The sequence below is a fragment of the Macaca mulatta genome, chromosome 6, assembly GCF_049350105.2.
Source record: "Macaca mulatta isolate MMU2019108-1 chromosome 6, T2T-MMU8v2.0, whole genome shotgun sequence".
Classification (NCBI taxonomy): Eukaryota; Metazoa; Chordata; class Mammalia; order Primates; family Cercopithecidae; genus Macaca; species Macaca mulatta.
In genome coordinates, this window is record NC_133411.1 from 80290575 (window position 1) to 80316048 (window position 25474).

Here is a 25474-nt window from a genome sequence, read left to right on the forward strand (position 1 = left end):
CCTCTATACAAGGGAAAAGAATGGCCTTATCCCAAATGTTAGATAGACATGAAGAGTACCTCACAGCAGCACTTAATTACTATAACTGTAACCCTTACGTGAGCGTTGTTGTGGTAGTTTTGACCTAGAAAGTATTGGATTTTTGTTTGTCTTACCATACTGTCCCTTAGGATTTATTAGAGTTAAGTGGTGATGTAAAGTCTACAATTTTATTTAGCCAGATCAACAGAGTCCTAAGTGGTTTATTGCATGCTCATTATTTCATATTTAAAGATCATAGTAATTAATACCTATTCTGAATGATAATCATTGTTTTATTTATAACAACTCCCAAAAGCCACTAACTAGTCATGTGTCTGAAATTTTAAAGATTAATTTCCAAATTTAAAAATATGAATTTTCTTTCAAAAGGCCCCAGTGAATACATTTTTGAGTCGTATTCCAAGACAAGTATGAATTTAAAATATACCTTAGTTCTTTAACTTTCAAAAGTATAGGAAACTGCTGAGCTGACAAAGAACTTATGGTCAAATCCCCATCTTCCCAATATCTGTTATATGGACAGTTTAAAAAATTCTGAGGAAGGAAAAATGTGAATTTATCCCTAGGAGAGTAATGATTTCTCATATGGAGTCAAAACATACACACATACCCAGTATGTGTCCATTTTCAATTTGTCCCTTCTGTTCTGCTTTGCACTCTAAATGGGAACTTTTAAAATTAAAAGCTTCCAAGGGCATTCACAGAGATCTTTTTGGTTTTGTGGAATCTTTCCAAATCTTGGTAATTATTTCCTGTGATGTTGCCAAACTTTTCATAGGCAGATACCGTAACTCAAAATGTTTTTTTAATCTGGTTGGTAATGTCCTCTGGGCTTTAGAGTATCTATTTTCCCTTCATCATTTCAGCCTCCTGTTAGCGATCTATTAAACAAATAAATTTCAGCTTAGTTTTTGTGTGCATGACCTTCCTGCTATAATACAAAGATGTAACAGTAATGAGACTAGCTTTAGCCACTTACGTATCTCCTAAAAATGGTATTAACTGCTATTCTCAGGCATTATGTTATAAAAACATTATTTACCAAAAGTCTCCAAATAGTTGATTTTTATTTTTATGTCTTTGTAATGCAATGTAGCTCAAGTAATTTCTGGTTTGGGACTCAAAGAAAGGATACTACTAGGTTTATGTGGATTCTTAAGTTCTCATGAACGATTGACTAGGGAGACCTCAGCAAGAGAGTGAGATGTAGAACAGGAATGCACAGCCTTGTGAATTTACATGCCGAGTTCGTATTCGGGAGACTGGCTTAACTATCACCCAACAACCAGCACCAAATTACCTTTCCATAGGAGAGGATGATACAGCTTTTGGGCTTTGTTTCTTTTCTCTATGAATTCACAGGTCATACCCCTAGGACATATGTAGACAAGCCTCTGTGGAATGCCACAAATCTTGCCTTTGGAGGTAACTTAGGAAAAGGCCAGAAATATTAAGAGAAATGAGTTCGGGCCTGCGTTTTGTGTTTCGAGGTAGTTCCAGCGGAAAGCGTAAACAATAACAATGGAAGCCTGTGTTTGATTATTTTTCCTCTGTCTGCTCTGACAGGCCGCCTTGACCATTCAGGACAGCCACATTGAGATCCACAGGCTGGTTCTCGAGCAGCAGGAGGGCCTGTCTCTCGGCCACTCTGTCCTCCGAGGCGGCCCTTTGCAGGACCAGAAGTCCCGCGACGCGGACAGGCAGCATGAGGAGCTGGCCAACGTGCATCAGCTCCAGCACCAGCTCCAGCAGGAGCAGCGGCGCTGGCTCCGCAGGTGTGACCAGCAGCAGCGGGCGCAGGCGGCCAAGGAGAGCTGGCTGCAGGAGCGGGAGCGGGAGTGCCAGTCGCAGGAGGAGCTGCTGCTGCGGAGCCGTGGGGAGCTGGACCTCCAGCTCCAGGAGTATCAGCACAGCCTGGAGCGGCTGAGGGAGGGCCAGCGCCTGGTAGAGAGGGAGCGGGCGAGGATGCAGGCCCAGCAGAGCCTGCTGAGCCACTGGAAGCACGGCCGGCAGAGGAGCCTGCCCGCGGTGTTCCTTCCAGGTGGCCCCGAGGTATGGACCTTCTAGGGTGCTGTGAGGCAGCCTCTCAAAGACAGGGCTGGGCCTGGGGGTTCCTAGGACACTAACCACACATCTGTCATTTTGGTTTTTGTGTAAGACCTCATGAGGATTTCTCAATTTGTAGGTAGCCAAAGCGGGAAGCTTTCAGAGACAGTACATATCCATGTTGACTTAAAATATGGATGGTGTGGGCCAAGCGCGGTGGCTCACGCCTGTAATCCCAGCACTTTGGGAGGCCGAGGCGGGCAGATCACCTGAGATTGGGAGTTCGAAACCAGCCTGGCCAACATGGTGAAACCTGGTGTCTACTAAAAATACAAAAATTAGCTGGGCTTGGTGGGGGGGCGCCTGTAATCCCAGCTACTCAGGAGGCTGAGGCAGAAGAATCGCTTGAACCCATGAGGCAGAGGTTGCATTGAGCCGAGATTGCGCCATTGCACTCCAGCCTGGGTGACAAGAGTGAAACTCCGTTTCAAAAAAAATGGACAGTGTAAGGGCCCAGGTCCTATGGGATCACTGCACTCTGCCTGAGATGCCCTTACCTAAGGAACAAACATAGAATCTAGTTGTCCTAGAAAGGCCCAAGTGGGTTTGTCCTGGAGTCACACTCACCGTGAGCTTGCTCTTTCCCAGTATTTGAAGGACTGTCTTTATATGATCTGTCTTAAGAGTTCTATGTAGAAGTAGCTTTTAGAAGATCAATTAACTATTAATAAATACTATAGGCACTGAATTTAGCAAGTATAATACTATTCTGTTATGCCGAGCTTATTCTCTCTTTGTAAATTTGATATAGTAAATTCAAAATCCATTTCACTAGTAAGAGTTATTTATTTGCATCTTTTCTAACCATGCTTGACAATCCCATTGGTCCCAGGAGTTTATTTTCCTGTGTTATGAGCATGTATGTTTTTTTATTGATAGTGCATGAAGTTGTAGAAGTTGATAAGCTTACAAGATCTCTGTTGCAATCTGTTTTTCCTTTTAAGTTGGCTAAATTATGTTTATTGCTAACTCCTCATGTATATATGGATATGTTTTCAACTTTTTTATTTAGCAAAAGTAAAAAATGCTGCTTTCTCTGATTAAAATAAAGTGGAAACACTTTAATGTCATAGAACGCCACTCTCGCCACTCTTTTTTTTTTTTTTTTTTTTTTTTTTGTTAAAGACATGCCATGCATAACAAATTGAAGTTTTTGGTACTAGCTCATTAAAAGAGGATGGGGTGGGGGGAGAAAAGAAGTGGTAATCTTGACCTTACTTTTACTGAAATCTTGATTCCTAAGATTCTCTCAGGAATAAATACTTTATGAAACTTGTATAAGTTAGAAAAATTATTGTACTTTTCCTCTGTTTCTTTCCATAGGTAATGGAACTTAATCGATCTGAGAGTTTGTGTCATGAAAACTCATTCTTCATCAATGAAGCTTTAGTACAAATGTCATTTAACACTTTCAACAAACCGAATCCATCAGTTATACATCAGGATGCCACTTACCCCACAACTCGATCTCCTTCTGACTTGGTAAGGACTAGTGAAAATCAAGTAGACCTCAAGATGGACCCTTCTCAGCCTTCGAATGTCAGTCACGAACTGTGGACAGCCGCCGCTGGGTCCAGCCATCAGATACTTCCTTTCCACGAAAGCAGCAAGGATTCTTGTAAAAATGGTAATTAACACTTTAAATGTCATCTGTATAGTTTGAACAAGAAGTTGTCCCTCTGAACGGTTGGCTCTTGTGTAGAGTGCATCAAAGTCCTCCCTAGCATGGGAATAAATTGGTACTGATGAGCTGGAGTTTGCGGCATTCACTTTTCTTTGGAGAAGTCTGGGGACGGCCTTTGCTTGTAAGTTACCTAGACAAGTGAGACTATGGTCATAGGGCTTAGCGAATGCTCACAACATGTAAGAACCAGACAGGATTTTTAGATATGTGGGTTAAAATGATAATGTCCTCTTAAAAGTAAAGCAACTTGGTATTTACTCCCCACTATTGTGGACCCCACTACATCCTGAAACACCTACGTTGACACTCAGAAATAAAAGATACCAACAGGGTTGGTAGTGGCACTTTATCAGGGCAATTTCCTGTAACATTAGTGAAATCTTCTGTACTGCTGTTAAACACCCAAAATGAAACTGTTAACATCATTTGTCATTGTAAAAAAAAAGAAAAAAAAAAGAAAAAAAAAAAAAGGTGTTGTCTCTCCACAAGTACCTCATAATAACACAATTTGCTAATCCCATTAAAGCATTTGCCAAGTATAAATGAAAGGCAGCTCGTGTTACCAGCTCTACATGAATCCGAATGATTTAAATCTATGTCTATTATAAATTGTTTTCTGTGGGACATGAGGTAGGGAATGAGAAGAACTTGAAACCTCTCTACTGAAAAACAGATGGTATGCAATAGAATAAACAAATGGCTGGCCACATGGATATGAAATAAATCACCCACAGCAAAATGTTTCAGAAACATAAAACAAGCAGTAGTATAGAAGTCTTCAGAACTGGATACAGATTTGTTTCTATGCTTAATATATATTCTTAGATTGTCAGTTGGAGGATAATTTTTCAGCAACAAAAAAGAAGGTATTTGGCTTCCCCCAATTCAAGAGTAATAATTCTGACACTGCTTATAAGTTGATTTATTACTGATCCAAAAGATGTTGATTCTTACTGGTGACTAATTCTTTACATTACTTAAGTCACTGTGGTAACATTCTTATTTCTTGTCAGCATATAGGAGAGAATGAAATAGTTTTTTAAAGTATTGTTTCAAATATTCTTTAGATAAAGAAAAAATATGATGGAATAGTTCAGACTAAATAAAAGGTCAAGCAAAATTTAGAAAATGTAACTTCTTTAATATATTATCTTGCAACTTTACTACAATAGAGAGCACATTGCAGAATGCTTTTTCTAAGCACATATTGCTTTGCTGTGTTGATCCATTAACCTGCTATTTACAGTGCTTCCTGTGTTTTTGTCAGCATGGTTTTACATACTGGCTTTGGTATAATTCCAAAACTCAGTTTGAGTTAAACCACATTCAGCTTTTGTTTAAAAGAAGCATGTCTCTTTTACTTTTTGTGTATCTCCCATCTTTTTCTATTGACTTGTGCTTCAAAGTAAAAACTTTTTAAACCATTTGGCAGCATACTTGCAGTAGATAGAAAATGTACTAAGGAAATAAACAGTGATTATATACAAAACCAGTCTATCCACATGTAAGGAATTAGAGCCAAAGGAAATGCTGAGAAATGTACTTATGCTTAAGAAATTGTATGTCCAGAGTAGGCCAAGGACACTCAGGACATTGACAGGAGAGAGGAAAATCAACTTTGGCTTAAATCTCTCAGGAACGTCCTGGTTTCTATAAGTAGGGATTACATCAGAAATGCTGTGTGTACTGTTCACCACTGGAGTTTTGCAACTAGTCAAAAAACCTTCTTTAAGTTTGTTTACTTCATGATAAGCAATTTCTAGAGGAGAGAAAAGAAAGTCAGAGAATAGGAGGTGATAATAAAGTAGAATGAAAATTGGATATATATACTTAAAAGAGTGGTCAAGGCTAGATAAAATTATTCAAACCACTGCAGAGCTTTCACAGCTTTTATCATTGACAGTAACACAACATCAGCCGCTGGTGATGGCCTTAGCTGGGCTTCATGGGTGCTTGCCACACATGACCTTGGGGGACAGTGACTGCGGGGGGCTGGACAGGAAGAAGTAGGCTCCAGGGTGTGCTGGTTGGTGACAGTTGATGTGGCAGAACCAAGGACCACACAGTGTTGTTGTCCCCTCTTCTGTGTTTTGCTACTGAATCTGGGTGAGTGGCCATCAGTGACCACTACTGAGGACCTCCATAGTTCACCACAATCTAACATAATTTGCCTATAATGTTGTGGGCTGGTATTTTTGCTAAATGTGCACTTAACCATGATTTCATTCAGTCTTCAGTCACTCTTTCATTGTTAGACCTTAAGGTCAGCTGTTTTAGGTAACACCTTAAAGAATGGTTTGCTCTTTTGCCTAGTCTGGTACTGTGGGTAGAGGATCAGCTCAGATCAGTGAAAATGTGAATTTCTGGAACAGTAAAGCTGATGGGAAAAATTGTATATAAATACAATTCTCCAATGTGTTTAGATACCACCTAGATAGGAATTTCTGTTGGTTTGTTCAGTACAGCCTCAGCAGACATTTTTGTGTTCTAATTGTGATTGGTTTCTGAATTGCTCTACCCCCACCCCTGCCACGAGTATTTATATGACACATCAAATTTCAGGCACCGTGCTAAGGTTTTACATGGAGAAACTCATTTAATACTCCCAACAACCCACTGAGATGGTTCTGTCGTTTGAGAGGGGCAGCTGGGATACAGAAAGGCCAAGTAACTTGTCCAGGTCACACACCTAGTAAATGGCAGAGCCAGGAATTGAACCTGGGAAGATTGACTTTACAGCCCATGCTGTCAATCATTACACTCTACGTTCTTAATTACTTTTTTTTTTTTTTTTTTTTTTTTTTTGAGAAGGAGCCTTTCTCTCTGTCGCCCAGGCTGGAGTGCAGTGGTAACATCTGGGCTCACTGCAACCTCCACCTCCCAAGTTCAGGTGATTCTCCTGCCTCAGCCTCCTGAGTAGCTGGGATTACAGGTGCCCGCCATCACACCTGGCTAATTTTTGTATTTTTAGTAGAGATAGAGTTTTGCCAGGTTGTCCAGGCTGGTCTTGAACTCCTGATGTCAAGCAATCCACCCGCCTTGGCCTCCCAAAGTGCTGGAATTACAGGCTTGAGCCACCATGCCCGGCCTAAATTACTAATTTCTAGAAAGCTGTTTTGAGTTTTACTTTTTTTTTTTTTTTTTGAGATTGAGAGTCTCAGTCTGTCGCCCAGGTTGGAGTATAGTGGCGTGATTTTGGCTCACTGCAACTTCCACCTCGTGGGCTCAAGTGGTTCCTCCCACTTCAGCCTCCTGAGTAGCTAGGACTACAGACTTGCACTATGCCCAGCTAATTATTGGCTTTTTTATAGAGATGGGGTTTCCCCATATTGCCCAGGCTGGTCTTGAACTCCAGGACTCAAGCGATCAGACTGTTTCAGCCTCCCAAAGTGCTGGGATTACAGGCATGAGCCACCACACCCAGCTATGAGTTGTACTTTTTAAGGAAGTTGGTTTAGATATAGAATTAACCTAATCCTTTTGTAATGCCTAGTGGGATGTTCATGATTAAGGACCAGGTTTTTGTTTTTATTGTTTTTATTCCCTCCCCTCCTTCCCTCTTTAATAGCAACATTTGGAAAATATTTCTAAATGTTTTGGATTGCTGTGGCCAACTCTTGCATGGGGCCTGAACGTCTTCAGTATCATAAATACTCTTTAGCTTTACTTTTTCCCCATATGGGACATTTTCTTAAAAATATTTTGTTTCTCTAATGTTGCCTAATACCCCATGTTATCTGTAAATATTTTTTAAGATAGCACTTTAAAGAACTTTCTAGCTTTGGAAGTTATTTCATGAACAAAATTCTTGGATGTTCAAACATTAAATCCAAATTGGTATTTTATTTGTAGTGGAAGAGATGGTTGGTTTAAGAACTTTTTCTGTACTCCTCTGTGGGACACCAGCCAAGACTACAGAGTATTTGAATTTCCTTAAACAATAGTCTCTGTGGGACAATTGGTATGTAATCGGCCCTATGAGATGCTCAACAGCATTACTCTGAAAGGCAAAAACAGAAAACAAAAACAACAAAAACCCCCAACATTTTATTCTTGTGACTTTCTATCTCCTAGCGTTAACATTTTAGAACTATATATTGAATGCATTTTAGAACTATATATTGAACTATATATGTGTTGCCTTTTTCATTAACAGAGAAAACATTTTATGGTATAAAAATCTGAAATCTTAATCTCCCTTTTCAGTTATATTTTTCTGTATACCTCAATATTTGCAGGTTTCCCAGAAGTTCTCTTCAATTCAGTTAAATCATTATGATTTTGTTATGCATTTGATAAAATTTAAGTGAAGCCAAATTTTATGTTAATGATACAGATACTGGGAAAAAAAGTAACTTTATTAAGTTTGAGTTCTCTTTCCTTTTACTACATATTAGAATTTGCTGCCAAGAAAACTATTTTCAAAATTCAAAGCATTGTATTTAGAATACCTCATCTTGATAATTTTTTTTAAAGACAGCTGTGTTAAACTTTCAATGACAAGTTTTTTATGTAAGGCAAGAAAATAGAAAATTTCCAAATGAAAACCCATGCCATACTTAGTATTTAAATAACAGTCTTAAGAAGTGAGAGGATGATAATTTCTCATGCTTTGAAATATTTCATAATTCAGAAATTGATGTCTTACTTGTGTAATCTATGTGGAGAGAAGCTTTGCCCAAAGAACTTAAGGCAATTTTCCCAGAAGTTGAAACTGGTATTAGACACCATAAACTCCTATGTTGTGAGTGTATTTGAAGAGGGGGAATGTATTTGTCGACCATGGTTGCCATAACGAAGTACCACAAGCTAGGGGGCTTAGACAACAGAAATTTATTTCTTCATTTCTGGAGGCTAGAATTAGAGATCAAGGTGTTGGCAATATTGGTTTCTTCTGAGGTCTCTGTCCTTGGTTTGCAGATGGATGGCCATCTTCTTCCTGTGTCTTCACCTGGTCTTCCCCCTGTGCCTGTCTGTGCTCCAATCTCTCTTTATAAGGATATCAGTGATATTGGATTAGGGCCCACCGTAATGACCTCAGTTAACTTTATTCTTTAAAGCTCTATCTCCAAATACATTCTGAGCTACCCGGGGGCTGGGGGGTAGGACCTCAACATGTGAATTTTGGGGGGACACAGTTCAGCTCTTAACAGGGGACAAAATGATGATTTTTCTCCTTACCATAGTTTTAGGTATCATGAAAGCCTTAATTAAAAAAATATATATATATATACACACATACACACACACACACACACACACACACACACACACCCACCCCAAAGTTGAACTATAACATTTTTAGTTTTTTGACTTGGTAAGGGAAGTGAATTGAACTTTGTAAAAAAAATAATAATAATTACATGATAGCAAAATTGTGATGAATATTTATATCTGTATATTGATAGATATTGATGTTTGTTATCAAGCCTAGTTCAACACATAGAAATTAAGGCAGGACATATTGAATCCACTTCCTACTTAGTGAAACTAGAGCAGAAAATATTGAGTCTATAGGTTCATTTCCTACTTATAGTTATATTTCCAAGCCTAGACCTTAACTAAGGGGCTTTGGGAATTGTGAGTACTCTCTGATTGGGAGGGACATTATGTGCCTTTATTTTGGATTGCTTAAATGAAAACAAAGCTGAAGGGTTGAGGACATTAATTACAACATCAAATTATTATCCAGAGATATATAGGAGTTTGAGGAAATCAAACTGAGGGAATCATCTGGCAACTCTTTCTTCTAGAATCGCGATTATCACATTAGGTGATGTTTTAAAGGAAACTATAATATTGCTTGCTCTTGGTAATCTATATCATGACAAAAATATAAAGTATTGGGCTCAAGGGCTTAATTTTCATCTTTCTCATCGACAAGTGGAGATGATTGACTTTAGCCTTTTGCAGATTTTATACCAGGAAAAGGAAACATGACATTCGCTTGTAGAGCCTGGTGAGCCAGGAGTGCTTACTGCCAACTTCCTGATTGCATATTTCTCTGGGGGCAGGTTGGCTATGTGAGCCAACTGGGCCAGGGCCATCCCACCTCAGCACACAGAGCCTAAGACACAGCAGGAGAGCAAACCAGCAGGTGGGTGGATTCAGAGGCAGCCAGCCAGCCATGCGGCTGCCTGTTCATCTCCACCCCGGGTTCCAGTTTAGTTTGGACAAGCTGCTGAAGTGTGGGAGTCCACGTGGTATGAATGCTCCAAAGAGCCTCAGAGGTTAGGCCTGGCCCTGGCCATCCTTAGCTTTAAAAATGAAAAAATAATACATGCACAGATATACATACACACGTGATCTATCGGCTACATGTTTGACCTCTAGTATGATGTGACTACTCTCAAAGAGACTAAGGCTTGGGTTTGGAGGGGAAATTTATATACCAAACATAACTGAAGGATGAGGCTTGCTGCCATCAGTCACAGTGACTGATGAGGTAATAATCTGGCTTCAGCAAAGGAAAGGAAGCATCACTCTCCATGTATCAGAATCTGGGGACTGTCTTCTCTCCATCCAGCCATGCAGATTTTGTTCTTAAGGTTTGCTTAAAATGTGGAATGTTCAGCTGAGTACCATCGATTTATGTTTGCCTAAGAAGAATATGACCATCTATCTTAGGGGGTGGCAAACTTTTCCTTAAAGGGTCCTATAGTAAATATTTTAGTTTTTGCAAGCCATCAGATCTTTGTTACAACTAGTCAACTCTGTCATTGTAGCTTGCAAAGCAGCCATAGACAATATGTAAATAATGAGTTTAGCTGTGTTGCAGTGAACTTTATAAAAACAGGTGGCTGTAGTTTGCCTACCCCAGAGACTGGTTTCCAAACTTTCTTTGCCTCCACTTAAGTTGAAGAGTGACAATTACACTCCTCCTTGTTTGGAATGTTCACCTTTGGGTGAATTAATAGTGCAATATTATATGGCACTTCATGCCATTCAAAAGCAGATTTGAAATCATGATCTCATTTGCTCTTTATAATGATTTTGTGAAATGATGGTTATTGTCTCTGTAAAGAGACAACTTTTCTCTTTCACTTTTTGTTCAGTCTCTGAAAACATAAATTCAGAAAGAGATAGCTGAATATGCTGGATGGAGTTTAAGGCCAGAGGCTCAAAACTTGGAGAAACCCTTCTTCTCAACTCCAGCTCCCCAAATCCTGTGATGGTGTTGGGGAGGGCCACCCTCTGACTATGCAGCTAATGAGAAGTAAGATACATAGATAGGAATTTTTTGCTAGAATCATGCTTCCCATAGCTGACTATGCATCTGAGTTTACTGTGGCAAACAAAAAAAATACAGATTCCTCTGTTCAGAGATTGTGATTTGAATCAGGGCTTGGCTGGAGCCTGCAAACTTGTGTATCTAACATTCTTCTTAGTTGATTCTGAAGCAGCCAGCCTGATGCATGTCCCCGGATTGCTGGCCTGGGACACTGGACTTCATATAAGAGGACTTCACTTCAAACCCTGACTCTGGCTCCTAATGTTGTGTGATCCCTAGGTCTTAGTTTCCCTATCTATACAAACGGGAAGGAAGTGTTAACATAACTATTTAAAAAAAAGGCCTGACATGTCCCGGGGATCCAGTGAGCATCAGCTTCCTACATTCTGGAAATAATAAATAAATTTATTCTGATTGTGATTCAGGGGTCGCCTGCCAACAAAAGGAAAGTGTTTCCTAAATGTTATTAGAGAGCCAATAGTTTAAAATATAAAATAATTAGCTGTAAATTGGGAAATTTTTTACTCAGATTGGAAATACATTAGAATAAAAAGGGTAACTATCTTTCCATAGTGATCTCAGAGGAGGGGTTTGTCAGTGGATCACCAGAATTGTTTTGGGGATGAAGCTCTGATAGCACAGCATTTTGCTTCTTCCTTTTGTTCCTCTCTCTACTGGAACAAGTTATGTAAGTCAACCACATTTTTAGAACCAGATATAAACACCCAAATGTCAAATACTCTGACAACATGACTGAACATCACCTCCATTTGGGATGGAAAGCTTCCTTATCTACAGACCATCCAACGCTTGTTGGTTACATCATGTAAACGTACCCCCAGGAAGACTTCTAATTATACTTTGGTTTCCAGAGTGGGCTCTCCTACTAGAAAGAAAATGTCAAAAGCAGCCTACAGGAATATTCTAGTGTAAACTCTTTGTCATTAAGTCTAAAAATTCTGTTCTAGTTTATCATCTTAATCTCTTTTTGAGTTTGGTTATCCTGAATCAATTCGAACTTGTTAGTTCTGGATAAACTGATAAAAATCATGGTTCAGAATCACCAGAAAGCATCTCTTGTTAGCACTTATAATTTGAATTATGTGGTGTAATAATTTATGTAATGTCTGTCCCACTAGAGAGGACGCTTCATGTGGGTAGAGCATTGCATATTTCTTTCTTGTTAATTGCTCTATCACCAGCACCAAGCAGTGTCTGATATATGATGAAGGTTTGATAAACATTTATGAAATGAATGGAGGAGTCCAGGTCCACACTCATTAGCAGAAATGAAAGCAACCATGAGCTGAAACCACACAGTTGACTCTTTTACTAAGGCATTGAAAGAAGTTGAGGTATCAGAGAAATGGGGTGTGTGATGGTGGTTAACACAAGCAGGACAGATGAGTGTCTCTGGCTGGCTAACTGGATCAAGTGTTTGTTTTAAACTTTTTGTAATATGGGTACATGTTAGATAGCATTCTTTTTTTTTTTTTTTTTTTTTTTTTTTGAGATGGAGTCTCGCTCTGTCGCCCAGGCTGGAGTGCAGTGGCCGGATCTCAGCTCACTGCAAGCTCCGCCTCCCAGGTTTACACCATTCTCCTGCCTCAGCCTCCCGAGTAGCTGGGACTACAGGCGCCCGCCACCTCGCTCGGCTAGTTTTTTGTATTTTTTAGTAGAGACGGGGTTTCACCGTGTTAGCCAGGATGGTCTTGATCTCCTGACCTCGTGATCTGCCCATCTCGGCCTCCCAAAGTGCTGGGATAACAGGCTTGAGCCACCGCGCCCGGCCAGCATTCTTAAAATGTTGGGGTAACTGTAAGATTGTTTGCCTTTAATACCTTCCTGGATTCCTAGCAGTAGACTTAAAAAATCACAAGCTTTTCTTCCACCTCATTAGTATTGGAGTAAATTTATCAATGTATATAGTACTATATGTATCAGTTTGGCATAGGTACTTTTTGTTCAATTCTAGAGAGCATCTTTTTTTATTTAACTTTAAGTTCTGGGAGACATGTGCAGAACATGCAGGTTTGTTTTACATAGGTATACATGTGCCATGGTAATTTGCTGTACCTATCAACCTGTCATCTAGGTTTTAAGCCCCTCATGCATTAGGTATTTACCCTAATGGAGAGCATCTCTTGATATGAGTTATTTTTCCATTAGAACATTGTACATATAGCCCCCATATGGCCATGCATAGGAGATGAGAACTTAAAAAGTTAAAATGTGTTTCCCATAAAATGCTTTATGGTACCTCGAGCTTTAGAAATGAATCCAGTGCTGTCATTGTAGGAAGACAACACATTTACCATTTAATTGTTATGTCAATAACAATTAGTCAGCTTATCTGTTCATTGGGGTATTTCTTTTTTAACCAGAAAGTAGCGTGACTCCCACGACATCAAGCATGGGTGCCCAGCTCAACATCAATGAAACACTTTCTTAAACTCTTTTTGCTTCTGCTAAATCCTACTCAACAGTCCAGCGCATCTCCCCAGGCAAAAACAATCAGTATTTGTTTAGTTAAATATGCTCCTAGAATGTGAACCAATTTGCCTGGCATGGCCTTCTACTTATCAGCCTTAAAATGTTGCCTGAAACATCACATATTTATTGTAGCAAGAGTGTGATTGAATCTTAAGAAATAGATCCCTTTGCTTACCCCAGACTGACTGAAACATACTGTATTCTTAGTGGGTCACTTTCAGACACAGCTAAGGGGGAAGAGTTGTTCTGCTCAGACCTTTGACCAGATGATGAATAAGCCTGGGCCTTAGTTTTGATCTGTGGAGATGTTAATTTGCCACAATAAATCACTGTAGAGTTTCTTTGGATAAGGGGCCACAGTATCCATTCTCTTTCTGGATAAGATATTAATTCAGTTTAATTTGAAATGTTTGAAGATATACTTAAGGAAAAATGTAGGCTTCCAAAGGGTGTAGTTATGCAGGATAGGTTTCTGAACCTTTTGCTGAACAATTTCATAGTAAGCCTGTTCAAAATTTAATTGTTTTTCATGGTGACTCTTTTCCATGCTCTTTTTGTACAAGTTTTATTACACTATGGCTTTTTCTAAAACATAACATAGTGAATGCTTGTATTAAATATAGAATATTTGGATCATCCACTAGAAATTTGGGAGACTCTGCTTCTCTGATGAATTGAGACTGTTTTTAAGGAATGGTGCTGTAAGGCTTTGGAAGAACCGTTTACAAGCAAAACATTGGCAGAGTTTTAATTATATTTAATGACCTGCTTCCTACCAGTGATCTTGGCAGTGATTTGCAATCAATTCATCATACAGAATGTTGTAACACTGCAATGAGGGCATTGCACTCTAAGAGTCTCATAAATCCACCAGAAACAAAAAACAGGAATTGCATGCTTAAAGACTTCTTCATGCAAAACCCCAAATGAGAAGGTGATTTTATGTTGTTTTCTAAAGTGTCCTCAGAAGCCTTAAGACTTTCTTGTGGATTCTGGGTTTTGAAGTTCCCATTTCTTAAATACTGTTTGGCCCTTTACTGGGCTGTCAACATAGGAGTTTATAAGTTTTCACCTCATTCAGTTTAGTCACTGATCATTTAGATGGGGAATTCTTGATTCTGAATTACCAAGAGAAGCCCATGACTTTGTGTTTTCCTCTGAATTTAGGGCAGTCACTTTCAACTGCGAGAGGCTGTAGTTTGGGGAGTCTTTGTAGAAATGATTCAGAAAGGAGGCATGTTTCCATCCTGGGAATACACTGACATTTGCTAGAGGCAGATGGCAGAAGATAGGATAGTGTGACATCAGAAGTCAAGAAGACGTCACGTACTTGGCTTTGCCAAAAGCTTCTGGAATCTGCGTGTTCAGGATCTTAAGCTTGTGGGCTTGTCATTTCAGATGTGCCCTTGCAGTTAACTGTTTAACTATGATGGATTTTTTTTTTCTAATTTTAGCATAGTAAATATAGAGCTATTAAACATTCTTAAAATTATGTAAGCCTAAACCCTTGGATGTGTATATATTGTGTTGTCTTTGTTCATTTTCATATGGTTTTGTTTTTGGAATGTTCTTATAACAAGAACCTGGAAGTTTAATATATATTCCATCTGACTAAAACTGAACCCTCTTTAAAGAAACTAAAGGTTTTCAAGACTGTTTTACTTCCAGTGAGTAGTTTAAGCTTCTAGTTCATGATGGATTTATTCCTATCAAAAAGTTGTACTATTTTTGATTACTTGTTAATGTATCCAGATTGGCATGTTAGACACAAGTAGAGCACATCCTGTATTTTTAGATGCTTGATGCTTCTGTTCAGCATAAGCCCTAAAAAATACCAAGTTTTGCAAATGCAAAGTACTTTTCATCGGCATGGAAATTGGAGGGAAAAAACACAATGAATATTTTGGCCAAAATGTGATGGTCTGTTAGTCAGCATCTGGTAATGAGGCCATATTTTGCATTCGGGCTCCAGTATGAGAAAGTGCAGTTGTACATTGACATCTCCCCTGGGACTGTGGACTAGAACCACATCCACTTTGAAAGGTAATACTGCAAGGGGGGTGCTTAGCCTTCTTTAAGGTACTCCACTGGACTACCTACATAATTTGGTTTTTAAAATGTTTTAGTTTATGCTAAACAAGCAGTCTGAGATAAAGCATGGTAAAAAAAAGTCAAATACTAAATTTGTCTTTATGAGCTCCTTTTCTCTGATGAGCCGACTATGAGTCTGTTACCTTCATGAATATGGGGCAAAAAAGCCTAAATCTGAACTCTGTCGGCTGGAAGCAAACAAAGTACTGGGAAAAATTACATCAAAGTATGCTACTGGTAGAAGTTATCATTGGTCTTGGCAAGACTACAGAGGATTTTTCAAATGCTGCTGACAATAAATTAAAATATTTTCTCTTTGTATTTGTCAGGTAAGAGATATAGATGTAAGATAAGATTAATATATTTGTCAGATTTAGATAAGATGAATATATTTGTCAGGTTCAATCTCTTGCCTACTATGATAGCCAGTCCCTTCACCCCCTCTACAATAGGATAGACACACAATTAAATTCTTCTTTGTATAAATCAAGGTGGGCTTAAAGGTAAAACATTGATCTCTTCAAACAAACTTATAGGACTTCTGGTGGTGACTATTTTCAGTTTCTTTGGAGAGACTATTGGCTAACTTTGAGGATGTATGGTTCAGGAAAGTTTCAGAAAATATGCTGCATGAAGGGATAATTAAATGACTGAGTTAACACTAACCCAGAAAAAAACACTAGGGTTGAAACAAACCCTAGTTTCTTCTGGTCAAAAATGATGTTGTTTAGCAATAGACTCTAAAATGCTTTATCCAATTTATATTATTTATTGATACATAATTTACATAGAGTGAAATGCTTAGCAATAGCATTTTTGACCAGAATGACCAAGAACTGAATCAGACCAGACATGTTCCTGTGAGGAACTGCCATTCAAAGACGAAAAAATAATGAATCCAACCCCCATTGCCTGCAGCCAAGTTTCAGCAAAAGTTGACTAAAAACACACTTTTCCAATGTAGTGAGCCTTATGTGCATTTACTGATACTTCACTATTAAGTGAGGGACTTGAGTGAAGACAAGAATAGATGAGTATATCAAGTGTACTTTATTTATACTGAAAAATGGAGATGACAGGCTGGCATAGTGATTAAGATGGAAGGCTTGGGAATTATGCCTGGGTTCAGATTCCAACTCAGTCATTATCTGTGAAATTGTAAGCAGATGTTTAACTTACTTGGTGTCTCAGTTTCCTCATCTCTACAGTTGGATTTCCGATAGTATCTATCTACTTTGGAGGTGGTATGACGATTACATAAAACAGTGTGTGTACAACTCTTAGACCTTTGTGAGCACTTAATGAACACTACCATTATCACTGTTACTATTATATCTTGTGGTGAGAAAGGAGTACATTATTAGGAAGTGCATCTGCTGCATTCGAGCCACTGGGCTGCTTCTAAAGTGGTTGCTGTGGTGACCAGAGAGACTTGTTATGCCTCATTTGTGTATCACATGAATCAGCACATCTCAAAACTTGTTCCACAATTTGACTGGCTGTTAGTATTAGGTATTATACAAGAATCTCCCATAATCAAATAATATTGAGAAATGCTGATTTTTGGGACTGCACAACTTTTTCCAAACTTCTGTTGTGCTCCTGTGCACTGTGAATCTGCAGAAGTGGCCCTCCTCAAACCCTTTCTTTTTTTGAGATGGAGTCTCACTCTGTCACCCAGACTGGAGTACAGTGGCCGGATTTCAGCTCACTGCAAGCTCCGCCTCCAGGGTTTATGCCATTCTCCTGCCTCAGCTTCCCGAGTACTCAAACCCTTCTAACCACAGCATCCTCCTTTGGAGACCAGCATCTTGCAGGACTACTTATTCCTTGAAACATGCTTTGGAAAAAACGCTGATGTCAGGGGATATTGAAATAAACTCACTGCATGTGGCACACCCTTCAAATACATTTTTCCTCCCTTTGGAACAGTTGAAATTCAAATGACATATCCTAGCATAATTTGCCACATGGGTTGTGTTTTGAAACCCAAATCTAACACAACAAATTTCAGATAGAGCTTTGTTTAGCCCCCGGGCCAGTATTTGGTCCTGTGGATAAGGGTTGGTATCCAGACCTCTTAGGGCGTTTCTGCATCAGCATTCCAGGGCTTATTCAAACCCTCCATGTGCTGGAAGTCCCTCACCCTTTATGAGGCACAGTAGGCAATGTGCTTGCACCTCGATCTCAGCCTCAGCTCATGCTGTTCTCTTTCTCATCCTGCGTTCTAGCCATAGGAAGTTCTGTCCATTGTGTGGAAGGCTACGCCCCCCACATCCCCAACCTTTTGTACATGTGTTTCCTCTATTGAGAATATTCTGTCCTCTACCTTTTATTCTCAACCGGAAGACCTTGTACTCATCTTTCAGGACTTGGCTCCAGGGCCAGGTGCTTCCACAATATTTTCTCAGTTGTTTGCTTTATGCAGTTTATTTATTGAGACATAATTTATAGAGAGGGAAATGCTCAGATACTGTTTACTGTCCAGTCAGTTTTGTGGGAAGAATATCAAGGGACAGAGCACTCTGTCACCCTAGAAAGTTCCCATATGCCCCTTTTCAGTCAACGCCTCCCCTTCAAAGCAGCGACTCCTCTGCAGTCCATCACCATGGGTGAATTTCGCTGATTCTAGAATGGAATGGAATGGAACACTCTACCTTTTGGTGTCTGCTTTTTTCACTCAGCATATTATTTTTGAGAGGCAACCATGTTGTTGCATGAGCCCATAATTGGTTCCCTTGTATTACATTTCATTGATGAATATCCCAAAGTTTACTTATCCCTTCCTTGTTGATGGACATCTGGCTTATTTCTAATTTTTGGCCAGTCTGAATAAAGCTGTTCTACACATTCTTATACAGGCTTTTGTGAATTATGTTTATATTTCTCTTGAATTAATACTTAGGAGAATTGCTACTAGGGTGGGTGTCTGCTTAACTTCCAAGAAACTGTGCAACAGCTTTACACTGTGAAATAGTGATTGTCCTGACTACAAACCTCCACGGTGCTGAGACCAGGTTTTGTTCAACCTGACTTTCCTGGTGTCCAGTTGAGGGCAGGGCACATGCTAGACACTCAGTGTTTATTGAAGAATGAATGGATAGGAAGTTCAAATCAGTTTTCATTCTGACATCCCCACTACTAACTGACAAAAAATGTATGCTTTGTCCATTAAGTAGATGGAAATTTTATTGGCTAAATGTGGGCTGATTATAGGCAGGAAAAAACAAGAAAGACACAGCTTCCTTCTTACTCTGCTCTTAGACTTGCCTCTCTCGTTTCAGGGTGGCAGCATGTGCAGGTATAATCAGGTGTGCAAGTTGACACAGGCCATAGAAGGGTCCTGATCACCAGTAGTAGCTGAGCTCACCTCCTGCAGTTAAATCTCCCAACACTCCCATTCAAGACCTTCCCAAACCTCCTTTTTCATCCCCGCTACCCTTTGGCTCACCTGCACAAATCCGTGTTTCACTCAAACTTGACAACTCTCCCTTCTTTGTGACATCTTGCATGTTCTCCCTTTTGCAATGGCTGCAGACTCCACCCGGAAGGCCTCCCACATGCGGCCAAACCATCTCTTCCTGTTGACACCCTGGGCGGCTTTCAAGGCTCAGTTCATACGCTTTCTCCTCTCTGAAGCCTGCTTTGGCCACCACGTCTGGAAGATTGCTCTCTTTGGAGAGTCTTTGAGATGGTGTCCACCTGCGGACAATGTTCATTAGCCACTTAGCAGGATATTCTGCCTTTCTTCTACTTGTGTCTTTCTGCTCTGTGAGGTAACAGGCTTCTTCAGGGACACATATGTAGTGGCCCTCAGAAGTCTAGTAGGAGCTGAGTCTGCTGGCCACTAAGTAGCTGATGCTACTCTTCATGATCCTTGCTCTTGATGGCTGATTCCACTAAAGAGGAGTTAATTACATGGTAATGTCACAGCTCCTTCTTAAGAGGAGGCTTTAGTACAAACTTGGGAATTCATGTCACCTGGTGGACAATTGAAAGGAAGCCGCTTTCTTGGCCAGGTGCAGTGGCTCATGCCTATAACCTCAACACTTTGGGAGGCTGAGGTGGAAGGATTGCTTGAGCCCAGGAGTTCAAGACCAGCCTAGGCAACATAGTGAGACCCCCGCCCCATCGCAAAAAAAAAAAAAAAAAATCAAAAAATTAGCCAGGCATGGCAGAGTGCACCTGTAGTCCTAGCTACTTGGGGGGCTGAGGCAGGAGGATCACATGAACCTGGGAGGCTGAAGTAAGCTGTGTTTGCACCACTGCACTCCAGTTTGTGTGACAAAACAAAACTGGCTTTTAAAAAATGCTTTAGGATCCAGTGTTAGTCACAGGTCAGATGTTGTCAGGAAGCACAGATATCAAAAGCTAGATTATTGCTATGTATCATTTGCATGCACAAAACAATTTAAAGTCATCTCCCATAGGGAAAGATGTCTCCAAGGAGTAAAGGAATAGAGCTGGGACTACAGGCAAGAGCCACCACACATGGCTTTATGTTCTCTTTTGATTGCTGTTTTGGTACTTAAGGTCCTAATTTTGCTTCTGTTTTACAAACTGCCTAATTTTATAATTGTATAATTCCTAAAAATGTTTAATTTCTAGAAATATGGAAGAGGGACCTTTATTCGTATAGCAAACTTACATGTGGAAAGAACACCTGAGGGTATTAGTATCTGCACTAAACAAAACACTGTCTATATGTTATATTGTACTTTTAAGATTATAATCATTTATGAGTGACGCAAATGCAAGGCTGTGGCTGTGGTTGGGAAAGATGTTTCAGGGCTTGGTTTCTTAGCAAATGTCATTTCAAACAAATAAGAATTTAAAAAATAATGTTTCTCATTTTTAAAAGGAAAAAGTTTTATGTTGTCTTGATTACTGTATCAATTTCTGAAACCAGAATAGGTCTGTAAGTTCTTTGACATCTCAATTTTGTAGCTGACAAAGAGGAAGAAACAATCATTTGTAGACCTTAGAAGTACCCTCAGCACTTCGGGAGGCTGAGGCCAGCAGATCATTTGAGGTCAGGAGTTCGAGAGCCTGACCAACATGGTGAAACCCCGTCTCTACTAAAAGTACAAAAATTAGCCAGGCATGGTGGCAGGTGTCTTTAATTCCAGCTACTTGGGAGGCTGAGGCAGGAGAATGGCTTGAACCTGGGAGGTGGAGGTTGCAGTGAGCTGAGAGAGCTGAGATCGCGCCACTGTACTCCAGCCTGGGTGACAAAGTCGTACTCTTTCTCAAAAAAAAAAAAAAAAAAAAAAAAATTAAAAAGAATGGGTTGCCAGTTTTTAAGAAGTCTGGTAATAACATAATTATTAAGAAGCAGGTAGAACTAATTAGCTTGGGTGTGTTAGGTTTAATTGCTTGCCTTCTTCTCTGGCTCAAAGAAAAGCATTGCATCTTGTATGCTTAAGAATTTTAACAGCTGTTTTTCCCTCTACTGAACCAGTAAGAAGTATAACTGCAGCATTAAAATTCCTAGGTTGATTTCCTGCCTTACTCAGCTGGCAGAGAAATGAATTTGATTTTTCTATTCTCAGCAAAATGAGAGGCATAACTCTTTTAGTGTGGGTAGGATTGTGAGGCAGGCAGTTCCCCAGAAAGTTGGCTTAGAAGTCTTAGAAGTCTCTGGTCTCTAGAGCCTTAAGAGGAATTCAGTGTCATGAAAATACTACCCTATTCTTGAGGCTGATGACCTGTACGTCATTTAATTCAGTGCACTCAGAAAAAGTTCCGACTTGTATTTATTTATTTATTTATTTATTTATTTATTTATTTATTTAGAGATGGAGTCTCACTCTGTCGCCCATGCTTGAGCGCAGCGGTGCGATCTGGGCTCGCTGCAAGCTCCGCCTCCCGGGTTCACGCCATTCTCCTGCCTCAGCCTCCTGAGAAAAGTTCCTACTTCTTAACAGGGACTCCAAGATTGAATATCTGAATTTGTTTTGATTATTTACAAATTGAATTTGACATATTTCTTGTCTACCTGATTGTATTATGGACAATTTTAAACATATACAAAATTAGAATATAATAACCACTCATGTTCTGATCAGTCAACTTCAAAAATTCAGGAACTTATGCCTCATTGTGTTTCTTCTAGACTCCTACGCCCAGTACACACTGTATTATTTTGAAGCGGATCTTAAACAGCATCTATAAGCATTTATTCATCCATAAGCATTTCAGTATTTGTCTCTAGAAGATAAGGCTCTCTTTTAAAAATCGTTATCACACCTAGGAAAAAATATTTCCATAATATCAACATATAGTCATATGTTTAGATTGCCAGTTATTTCACAATGTCATGTGTGTGTATGCTTTTTCCAGTGTATTTTTGACTCAGGATTCAAATAAAGGCCACACATTGTGTGTTGTAGTTTAATAAAATTTTTAATATGAAAGTTTTAATTGTGAAAATTTTTAAAGTATAGAAAATATGTATTAGGCAATTAACAAATGTTTCCATTTTGCCATATTTATTTATTTATTTATTTATTTATTTATTTTTTTGAGACGGAGTCTCGCTCTGTCGCCCAGACTGGAGTGCAGTGGCGCGATCTCGGCTCACTGCAAGCTCCGCCTCCCGGGTTCACGCCATTCTCCTGCCTCAGCCTCCGGAGTAGCTGGGACTACAGGCGCCCGCCACCACGCCCGGCTAATTTCTTTTTGTATTTTTAGTAGAGACGGGGTTTCACCGTGTTAGCCAGGATGGTCTCGATCTCCTGACCTCGTGATCCGCCCGCCTCGGCCTCCCAAAGTGCTGGGATTACAGGCTTGAGCCACCGCGCCCGGCCATTTTGCCATATTTATTTCAGATCTTTGCCTTTTTGCTTTTTTAAAGAAATAAAATGTTACAGATATTGCTAAAGGCCCTTACCCATATCTTTTCCCTTGTTTTTCCTACTCAGCAAATATCTTAAAATTGGTGGATATGATTTCCACAGTATGTTTCTATGTTATTGCTACATTTTTATAATGCTACATATTTATATCTAAAAACAAAATATCATAATTTTGTTTTTAACACATATAGCCATTTAAATATATATGTACTTTCTGCAACTTGGTTTTTTCACTCAAAATGCATATTCCTACATGCGACACAAATTGCTCATTTTAAACTGCTATATATTATTTCACTCTAATGAAAAAATTTTAGTATATTACTAAGGAGCATTTAGGGGAGCTTACCAGTTTTTTCCTATTAGAAGTGAAGATCAGTAAACACCTTTTTATGTACATCTCCTTAGTCACATGAGTGAGAATTTATTTCAAGTATAACACCTAGAAGTGGGAAGGATGTCTTCACTATTGCCAGGAATGATTGATTTTTCTCCAAAGTTGTTGTACAATATAACTATCATCAGCAAGATATGAGAACTCCAGTTCCTCCAGACCTTCCCCAGCCTGTAGCATTGTTAGGCTTCTAAAATTTGCCCACATGCTGGGCATGAAATGGTAACCCATTCTTTCATACTTCTCTGATTACCAGTGAGATTTAGTATCATTTCATTTTTTTGGCTGTTTAGATGCCTCCTTCTGTGAGTTTCCTGTTCATAAAAGTATTTTCTGACTCACAGCAGATTTTGGAATTTCAAATGTGTTCACTCTTAATTATATAGACAACTCTTTTGGAATACCTTTAATATATTTTGTACTTTGAGTAGTTTTCAGAGAAATCATGTTTACAATGACATGTGAACACTTTAAAATTGGAAAGGACATTCGTGAGAACTAAGCTTTTTCTAGGTGGAGAAGACTCAATTGCAAGTGCAGAAACTACACAAAATGTTATTGGCTGTGCTGTTCCATCCTGCTGAGACTAACCATGTGCCTTGTGTTTTCTTTGCATACCTTTTTCCTTACTCCTTGCTATGTTTTCCTCCAAAGTTCCTGTGCCTCTCTCAATAGCTTATCAATATTATTTTACACACACTCAATATAGTCAACGTCTATCTGCTTCATTTTCTTTCCTGGAAATTTTGCCTTTAGGGTCCTCTGTACTTCTGTTCCAATACGGACTTGTTGCTCTCCAGGCCTGCTCTGCATGCTCACCCAGGGCCATTCCTTCTCTCTCCTGTGTTGAAACCTCTGTGCCCTCAGTCTCATGCTTCCCCTTTATAGTCTTTTCCTTTATTTGGTTGGACGTATCTCCAGGACCTCCCTAAGAAAAAGTCTGATAAAAGGAAATTTTTTTCCAGATTAGCTGAAGTGTCCTTCTCATTTTATTTTTGCGACTCTGACACTTGTCTTTAAATAATTTGTCTGGGCTTAGAATTCTAGAATACAAAACTTTTCCTCCAGCCTGTTGAAGGGTTTGATTCCACTTTCCAGGGTTGCAGTTGAGAAGTCTGATGCCTTTCCGCTTCCGGGTTCTCTTTTGGTAACCTGTTCTTAGTTTCTGCATCATTTTAGAATTGTCTTTTTTGTCCCCTCATCTGCATTTTATCACGTGCTTCAGTGAGATCTTTTGTTAAAGTCATTTTTACTGGTTATTTATTAGGCTCTTTCACTTTAGAGATGTTTTTCCCTCAGTTCTGGGAGATATTCTATTTAAAAAAAAAATACTTGCTTCTCTTCAGTTTTTTCTTACTGTAACTGTTGCTGCTTGGAAATTGGACCTTTTATATCCTCTGATTTTTCTGTTTCATTTTCCTTCTATTTCCATTTCTTCGCACTTTTGTTCTATTTTCTGGGGGATTTTTTTGTTGTTCTTTAACTCCTGCTATTCCATTGATTGTTTAAAAAATATTAGCTAGCATACTGAAAATTTTCAAGGTATTTTTCCTGTTACAGCTCCTATTTTATGGAATCTTGTTTTGTGGCTCAAAAGAATCTGGTTTTGTGGCTCAAAATGTCTCTTAAAGAGTTCTTTGAAGACAGTAACTATGGTTTTTGGAAGTTTTCTTCAGCTTTCTGTGTTCCCGAGTTGTGTTGTTTTCTCCAAGTTAGATTTGTCTCTATTTTAGACTCCTGTTTTCCTATTTCATAGTTTACCTACCATTTTGGATTGGCGTGGGATTGAATCAAATAAGAGATGTATACAAAATATGTAGAACAATGCCTGGCATTTAGTAAGTACTCCATACGTTATGTTGTTTTCGTAATTTTAAAGGTTTTCCACAGCCTGGCTGTTTACATTTATAGATCACCTTGAAATACCTTAAAAACAAACGTAAATGTTGAAGTTTTTGGTGTTAAAATGTAAAAGGTTAGTGTTCTAAGAAACTTGAAATCTTTCAGTTCAAGCATATGTGTACCTTCATCTATTTTTGTCAGTATTGAGAAGTGGCCCAAGTATTATGTCAGAAATAATAGAGAGACTACTAAAGTTTGTAAACTACTAAAGTTTGATATGTATCATTATAAATTAGAGAAAATTCTAGTTTTCCTCGTAATAACAGTTCTCTCCCTCACTTAATTCTGACATACTTTTTCGTGGAGTGAAATGCTTGAAGTGACTGCGTTAGCCTAGGAATTGCTAATAATTTACAGTCTGTTTCATCTGTGACACAGCCTATAATTTGGGTAAATCTATGGGAGTGAATGTCATTCTGAGTGTCATTGTGGGAAAAAGTTGAGGGCTGACTTCTATCTAGTTCAAGTGCTTTACAAATAAGGAAATGGAAGTTCCAGATAAAGTTATTACCCAAGGTCAAATAATGCTAGTGGCTGAACAGGAGAAGCCCTGCAATGTAATCCTATCTTGACTACATTTTCAGTTTGTTTTTGCTAAGACGACAAGGATTAGGCTAAATTAAATTTTAATATCCTCTCTAAACATAAGAATTCCAAATTAGTGATTTCCCATG

The 25474-nt window shown here is 39.1% G+C and overlaps 1 protein-coding gene across 8 annotated transcripts in view; it reads left to right on the top strand.

The window, feature by feature from the left end:
- The window catches only part of ARHGEF28 (Rho guanine nucleotide exchange factor 28), a 313068-nt gene that overhangs the window by 278659 nt on the left and 8935 nt on the right, over positions 1–25474 (top strand). For all 8 annotated transcript variants that reach the window (XM_078004863.1, XM_078004862.1, XM_015140272.3 and 5 more), the window contains 2 exons: positions 1609–2094; positions 3472–3775. In XM_078004863.1, coding sequence (XP_077860989.1) covers positions 1609–2094; positions 3472–3775 — 790 coding nt within the window. The remainder of the gene's footprint in view (positions 1–1608; positions 2095–3471; positions 3776–25474) is intronic.